The sequence below is a fragment of the Hydra viridissima genome, unplaced genomic scaffold, assembly GCF_058129835.1.
Source record: "Hydra viridissima isolate aposymbiotic clone 2 unplaced genomic scaffold, HvirCarnegie_v1 scaffold_1, whole genome shotgun sequence".
In the NCBI taxonomy this organism is placed as follows: domain Eukaryota; kingdom Metazoa; phylum Cnidaria; class Hydrozoa; order Anthoathecata; family Hydridae; genus Hydra; species Hydra viridissima.
In genome coordinates this window covers 9,572,321-9,580,945 of record NW_028324300.1, presented here as the reverse complement: position 1 = coordinate 9,580,945, position 8,625 = coordinate 9,572,321, and the positions used below count along the sequence as shown (strand labels likewise).

The window sequence follows — 8,625 nt, the reverse complement described above, 5'->3', positions numbered from 1 at the left end:
AAAGTCGATAAGAGTAATTAAGATTTTTTTTGTCGGGTGAAACCATGTGATAAAATTTACATTTTATTTGACATGAAATTTTAATTTTTAAAAATTTTGCAGCTGTTTCAAGCAAAACAAAAATCATTTTCTAGTTTGAAAGTTTTACATGAAAATATGTTAAACCAGTTGTCTTGTTGCTATGTTTATCGTTTTGTTTTTGGTTTTTACTTGAAAATGAATTTAATGTTTCACTTAATCTTTTCTAATTTTTATGATTCGTTTTCTGTGTAATATACTTGGTATATGTTGGAAGTACATACATGCATGCATGCATACATACATACATACATACATACATACATACATACATACATACATACATACATACATACATACATACATACATACATACATACATACATACATACATACATACATACATACATACATACATACATACATACATACATACATACATACATACATACATACATACATACATACATACATACATACATACATACATACATACATACATACATACATACATACATACATACATACATACATACATACATACATACATACATACATACATACATACATACATACATACATACATACATACATACATACATACATACATACATGCATGCATGCATGCATGCATGCATGCATGCATGCATGCATGCATGCATGCATGCATGCATGCATGCATGCATGCATGCATACATACATACATACATACATACATACATACATACATACATACATACATACATACATACATACATACATACATACATACATCTAAGTTGTTAATTTTTCAATTACTACTACAAGTTTTGTGAAATTTTCATTTTTCAGCAAATGTAATAATGATAAAAAAACAAGACAAGTTTTGAAAGTACAAGGAAAAGTTGCAAAATCCAAATGTTTTTTATCAATTATTTGTCTTTAGTCAACCTTGAAGTTTTAATTGGTGGTGGGTCTAAATAAAACCTATACAAATATAAGAGATAAATATTTTAAATTTCTTCCTTGAATTCCATTAAATTTTTTTTTCATTATATGATAACTACATTATAATGTGTATAAATTACAAGGTGCTGGATTAATATTGACAATTTTTTAATCCTTGTTTCTCATAGGACAATGAAAAATAAATATGAAGAACTCTTCAAAATGCAATATATGGGAATGAGATCATAGTGTTAAGCAGATTGTTTCATCGCAAAGGTAAGAAATGATAATATTAAATACTAATTAATCTTTCTTTTTTTACAAATAATTGATCACTTTAAATAATTGCGTTAAATCTCAAAACAGGGTTTTGCTAAATTTCGTTCTTTCATCCAGCTTCTCAATTGTTAATTTTTAGAAAATACTTTGGAAAACTTTTAGAAGTTGACAAAGGCTGATATATCCAAGATTATGTAAAGCACATGGTGGATCAGACTGATGGCAGGGCCAGTAAACCTAATTTTAATGCAATTTAAAAGACAATCTTTAACTGTATTTTGTTTCAGAAAGAAAATATTTAACTACCTTATGTTTATTTATAAGTTTTTATTTTCTAAACTCAATTAACTGATTTGTTAGAGTCAAATGTTAAGATGTAGCCTATGCTTGGGGTAATGAAAAGTGAAAAAATAAAATTATCAGGAAAAATATACACCAGGGTCAACCTTTTTATATTATAGGCAAGTGACAAATACCCCTTAAAATGTCAAAAGACTTTTAGGGGGTATTTAACTACGTTTTTCTTATTTTTACCGTGCAAATTTCGAATTTCGAAAAAAAAAGTAAAACTTGAAGAGGTTTCGAACATTTAAATTCGAACCTAAGAACGTGGCTAAACACTGTTTGAGTGTTTTTATACGAAAGCTAAAATTTTTGAAGGCCTAAAAGAAATCCATCATTCAAAAAAAGGATGAAGATTTTTAGTGCCAGTTTTTTCACATTCGTATCGAAGAAAGATCTAGTAAATTATTCCATTTTTTCCTTGGGAAAAATTTGGTTGAACCAATAAAGGCATTTCTGAGCAGTAAAGTACTATTTTTTTATTAAATATGAATGTACAGATTTGATAGATGTATATTTTTATCTATTATCGGCTGTTTCTATAAAAACAATGTCGGCCTTTAATAACTGTATACTTAACGTCTAATTCTTAATGCGATCAATCCCGCGAGGTGAAAACACTTCATACGCGTTTAAACAAAAATAACACGAAAAAAAAACGAAATTTTCTCAGACTGGCCTTAAATCACCCGAGTATTAGAGTAAATAAAAACCTTACATTTTTGTAATATTATGTTTAAGATTTTCATTTACCCTTTTCAAACGATAATTATTTAGATGTGTTTTTAGAAATACTATACTTTAATATCTTAGGCCTAAAATATTAAACTACGAATATTTTTGTACGATTTTTGGGCATTTTAAACATAAAGCAGTATGCAGCCATGTCAACTGATCGCTTGAAATTTGATAGGCGAAGGTGAGCATTAAAGATTAAAGTACGAAATCGCCTAAGAAAAGCAAGTGTTAGGTTACATACACACCGCTGTCAAATCATAACTATTTAAACCAGTGCAGTTTTAAAATAAAATTATAGTAAATATTTGTATTTTTAAGTCGTAAAAGTCGTTTCCTTTACGAAATACATCGCTGCAGAGATTTCAAAATATAACTGTGCAATATGCTATAGCTTTTAGGAAAATTTAACAAACGATCACAAAGATATTTATAGTTATTTATAATGATCAACGCCCTAAAATTGTGTTAATGCCATATAATTTCCAATCTTTGATTATTCGATGACTAATCGGCCGTCGCTGATTTTTACTGATTGTTTAAACAATAGCCGATTAATAAGTCTATATTAGAAAGACCGATTAATTGGTACAGGTTTTATTTCTATCAATCTTTTAAAAAAAAAGCGCCTTAGTCAAAATATCACCAAACAAATTCCTGTTAGTTTTTTAAACCTATTTAGGAAAAGAAAAAAAAAGAAAGATCATAATTGGCATACAAAAAGTGGATACTTTTAAAAATGGAGGTTGCTTATAAAAAGACCATGAGTTTTTACCTTAAAATGTAACAACAAAGTTAACTAGTTGGAAACATATTTACTTTAACATGGCAAAACCAATAACAAAAATCATTTCTTAAACATAATTTGACATAATACTCAGAATAAGAAACCTAGATTTTATTTGATGGCATATATATAATGTAGTTAAGTACAAGTCTTTCAATACTTAAATTTAACATCACAAATGTAACCAATAAAAAAAGATGACATCAGAAGAAAAAAAAACTGATTACACTTTTGCTTTTATAAAAAATTATTTAACATTCATGAAAAAAAAAAGCAGTTTAAAGATTTGGAGATTTAAAGAGTAAAACTAGTTGCACATTATTTTATCATTTTATTTTTTTAATTATTTTAAGTTAACTAAAACATCCTATAACAAAGTTCAATCTACATATCTAATTTTAAGAGTGTCGAATCAATAACTTGGATGCCTTTAAAATGCTAAATTTTAACAAGAATGTTAACCTGGAAAAAGTTATTTCGAGGCAAGACAAGCTTCCAATATAGACTTGTATGCTAGATCTTCCTTTGAATTAGCTTGAATTTTAATTCCAAAACCGGGACAACCTTTCTCTACAGCAGCTTTACTTGATGTCATTGTCATCTTTGTTTTCGGAGAGCAATTGTCATCAACATATGTAATAAAAATTACTTTAGAACGATGACCATCCTTTACTTCATAATTTAATACAAAAAAAGCATATCCAGACCCTTTTTGCACAAGGTGGGATACCATGTGATCAAAAGCTGGATGCTCTTTATGCTTAAAATCTGGATGCTCAGCACTTGTACCAATTGTCGGACAATGATCTAGAACAATATTGCTACCTTCTAATTTGAAAACCAGGAAATCATGTGTTGGTTTATTGCTATTGCCTTTAAACTCGTTAAATGTTGAAACACAATCAGGATGAAGTTTTGCACCTGAATTAGCCATTTTTGTATTTTAGATTTATCTAAAACAAATTTTACAAATCTTTAAAAAAATAAATCAAATTTGTATTTGATAAGTATACAAAATAATGTTAAATAACCTAAAGTTAGTATAGTCAGTAGTTCTGTACCTGTATTTTATTAAAGGAAATACTAAAAACGTATAAAGTCATAACTGCCCTAAATATTCTAAACGTATATATTGCTAAATAATAAATACACACACAAGTCATCACTGAATAATAGTTAAAAGTATCGTATATAGATACATGCATCACATCGGTTTCATTATTTCTGCCAGTTTGTTTGAATTCGATTAAACAGAGCCTTCCAATTATTGCAGGGCAATTTCACAGAACTATATATTTATATTAGATACACGTTTACCTTAACAATATAGAACTATCCCCAACGACCGTTCCAGAGCATTCAACGGGACAGATGTCACGTGAGCTTTAAAAATTCCGAAAACGCCGTTAATTAACTCCTCTTGAAATGCGGAAAAATAATTTCAGTAAAGTTAATTTTTTTATCCGTTGATATTTTACATATCTATTTCAAATTCTTGAAAAAATTTCTTACACGAAATAAAACTTTTATTTATATTTCAAAATATATTTCAATTATTTTCACGTTTTAAAGTCGTCTTTATTATAATTCATTTTAAATTAACAGTTGTTTATCTTCTGGTGATTTTTTTAAAAGGATAACAACGACATAAAGAAACTCTAATTTGTTTTGCATATAAAACCACGTAACCAGGATGTTTTTGTTTCTTAAACAAAAATTGGTGATATAAAACCATAAATGGCGAACCGCATTAAGCATCTTTAAAAATCTATTTCTCGAAAAAAAAAAAAAAAAAAAAAACTTTTATGTGCAGGGTGATTACACTCTGAAACTTGAATGGTTAAATAAAATTCAACCTTAAAAAAGCGATAGCCTAAATTCTCTAAAACATTGTACTGTCAAGCCTTCGAACTACTTTTTTAAAAGTCGATACAAAGCGATATAAACAGCGTGACTTCTTTTAAACTTCATAGACTAAAGACCACAGATTTTAGAATTAATTGAGTTTAAACTTTAAAATTGCAGTTTATGATTTTATCAGAAATTTTTTTTAAAACCTTAAACACCTTTATAGATTATACACAAAGGACAACCCAGGGCTTTTTGACAATTAAATTGTACTTATTTGTTTTGTTGTCAAAAGAATTACACTCCGCCACAGATAAACTTTTTTTTTTATTAAGAAAATACAAACATCTTCCCTCCGCAGGTGCTAAAATACATTATGGAGGGTACCAGTTAATAGAGAATCATAAACGAAAAGTGGGGGTTTTCAAAGCTTTTCAAAAAATTTATCAGATAAAGAAAGTGTTTAAAATTATTGAGCTTCAGATTTGAGTTCAAAATTGTTTAGTTCAAGGTGGGAACTTTTTTAAAAAGTTCCCACATTGAACTAAAAAAAGTTTGTTTTTTTAAATGTCAAGATCAAATATAAGATTTTAGGAAACATTTGTTTCAACTATGAACAAGTGAATGGTTTCTGTATATAGGATGCTAATTTGGCAATTCAAACACATATAGAATTAATTTCTCCATATTTTTTGCTTTTGGTTTATCAACAGCTTTAAAAAAAGCTCTTTTAAAATTCGCTAAAAACATACACAAAAGCCTCACTATTTAAACTTTTTAGTTAATACAAGCGAAAATTCCAGAAGTACCTTAAAAAAAAAAAAAAAAAAAGAGGATTGGGAATTCAATACAATTACGGCACATTGCATGCAACCCTCCTTGGCAAATGTTGCAAGTTGCAACATCCGCAATTTTAATAACTGTTGTTTTATACAAAGATTGGCAACTCCCGATGAATTTTATTAACTTTAGCTACAAAGCATTGTGGGATATCATGCGGTACCAAAACGTAACTCTTTCGGCAAAAAAATTATCAAACCTTTGCATATTAATAATATCATCTAATCCAGAAGACGAAAGTTTTTTTTTTAGTAATTTTTAATATTTTTTAGCCAAGTTTTTTCTTATTTAAATTTTTCTATGCAAATTATCAGCTAACATAAAAACCTCTGTTTGCATCGCTGCTTATACATTAGCCTTTTAATCAAAAATGTTAATGCTTGATTAGTTACTCATGCAAAATTTTAAAACCTTTATTTAAATAATGAAAATAAAATAATAAATCATTTTAATTTAAAAATATTTTTCCTATATAAAAAACAACATCAACAACAACTTTAAACAAATAAACCTCTTAATCATCAAATTTTCATGTCCAATTTTTTGTTGTATTTCATGTTTTGAAAATGTTTTTCGAAATAATGCAGCTGGTTGTTTGAAAATCAATAGTTTAGCTGTAGATATTTGATTCTCAAATACCATATTGGTACACAAGTCATTTGTAACTGCTATAGAGAAATCAGACTCTACATGACAATTGCTGTTTGAACAAAATTGTTTTATTAAAAATAAAAATAAAACAACTTGATATAATGATTTAATTTGAGTTGTTGTTGGTCCGTCTTCCTATTACATTTACTTCATATTAATGATAAGAAATTTTGCATAATGAGTTCAATTATTTCCTAGGAGATCAATTGATTGGTTGTTTCCTCTTGCAATTTAGTAAAGATGATCAATTTGGAAAATTTAAATTTATTGGTACAACTGTTACAAGTGCTCATTTACCACCTTTGTTTGCATGAATCACCAATTACACTCAAATATATGGATTTAAAGACGAGTTGACAGCCTTTGGTTTTATGATAACTTAACTCACCATAGTCGCGTAATTTAACTGTAAAAAAATAATCAGAATGTAAAAAATTTTAAAGTAAGTTGCAAACAATTTAAATTTAGAAATGCGGGAAATCTAATTTTAAACTGTGAAATTTTTTAATTTGGCTCTTTTCTATAGCTTTAAAGCTGAATGTGATGCTTGTGCACCATTATTCGCTGCGTCTTGACTGTAAAATGTACTAACCAAAGTCAAAAACAAAGTTTTAGACTCAATGAGCCTCAGGAGATTAAGATTCTTTAGTGTGGTAGGAAACACCCTGGAAACAAATACAACGATAGTAAATAAACGAGATCAGTTACAGAAATTCTGAGATCACTAAATTTTTAACATTTGTTTTCGTAAGCTTTTATGTCCATGTGCAGTGGTGAGCAAAAGTATACAAACAACAGAGCTAAGTTTAAGAATTTGTCAACAAACTTAATTTCAGGCTGCTTTAGAAAAAACAAATAGACTTCTGAAATCAAGCAAATGCATTGAAATTTTATCAGAACAAACTCTCAGTTTAATTTATTAGCATACAATTGTTTTTTTTCTGGTCTTTATGGAAATTCATCCGTGAAAATCGATGTAAATTTAGACATAATACTTGCAATTAGGGTTCTCTTTATTTAAATCAAACTAAATTAAGCTGTTTCGATAATAGCACGATATGTGTCCGTCTTTGTTTCAGTAACTTCTGCTAACATATTGGCAAAAATAGTGGACCAGTATCTTGGTAACATCTTTTTAAATGAACGCTGACTCATTCAAATTTTTTTATTTCTGACTTTTTTTGTGATGTTTTCTGCGTTTTATCCATTAATGTTCATGGGAATCAAATTCTCTGTTAAAAATGCATGTTTTTGCCCGAATGTTTTAGACATCTAGTATATATAATATATGTTTTAGACATCTAGTATATATAATATATCATTGTTTGGTATTCACCGATATATCGCAGCATTTCCGTATAGTTAGGGTTGCGCATAACTTACACAAAAACTTACGCAAACACTTTCTCAAAAAAACAACAGAGCTGATTTTATTTTTTTAATAAAACAAGTTTTCGTAATTATAAAAAACAAACGATATGAACTATATCGTAATACTTAATAAGACACGTACCTTTACAAGAAAGTTGTGAAGAAGAACATTTATTTAACGATAATAATAGAGTATCTTTTTGTTACATCATTATGATGCAGTTATTTTTTGTTAATATCTATGATTATTGTTAATCCTGATCATAATATATACAATTTATATATGTTAAGATAATATATCAATCTGACAATCTTAATAATATATTTGAAAATAGAACTACATATGCATTACAATAGTAGAACGCCATTCTTATTATTACAAATTTACCTCAAACTTTTGATCTTACGCAAAATAAAAGTTTGGTGTATAAGCTCCCAGATCATTAGGTTTGATGAATCATCATAAAAAAGTGTTCTCTCGTTGAATTTCAGGGGGACTAGCATGGAAATCCTAAATCACCAAATCTTTCATCTCGACACACTTTTAAAATAAAATTATAATCATATTTAGGTGCATTTTCATCTGGTAACAATTTCAAATATTCTAATGACCCCACTTTTCGCCCTTAGATAAATAATGTTATTTTTAAGAATTATTGAGAAATAAATTGGTAATATAAAGTTTATACACAATTTCAAGAAAAAAATATTCTAAAAAGAAAAAGGTAAAACTTCTCTTTATGATAATTTTTTAAAAGTTATTTTGTGTTAAGTTTGTGCTTTTGTTAAGAACCCCATCATTGCTTTTTTTTGTTTTTGATTAAATA

General features: G+C 27.8%; 1 protein-coding gene and 1 long non-coding RNA gene across 2 annotated transcripts; one reads left to right on the top strand and one right to left on the bottom strand.

Annotated features, from left to right (window-relative positions):
* The first annotated feature begins 844 nt into the window (after positions 1-844).
* LOC149893267 (uncharacterized) lies at positions 845-3,002 on the top strand. Its single transcript, XR_016445823.1, has 3 exons — positions 845-967; positions 1,134-1,221; positions 1,364-3,002. It is a non-coding gene; the product is annotated as an uncharacterized LOC149893267 (long non-coding RNA).
* Positions 3,003-3,197: 195 nt separating this feature from the next.
* Positions 3,198-4,351, bottom strand: LOC145187520 (actophorin-like). The gene has a single exon (XM_080063935.2). The coding sequence runs from the start codon at positions 4,020-4,022 to the stop codon at positions 3,561-3,563; it is 462 nt and encodes a 153-aa protein (XP_079920061.2). The 5' UTR covers positions 4,023-4,351; the 3' UTR covers positions 3,198-3,560.
* Positions 4,352-8,625: the final 4,274 nt, after the last annotated feature.

What these genes read in the sequence shown, in the direction of transcription:
- LOC145187520 (XM_080063935.2), bottom strand. Translation starts at nt 4,022, where the DNA reads ATGGCTAATTCAGGTGCAAAACTTCATCCTGATTGTGTTTCAACATTT.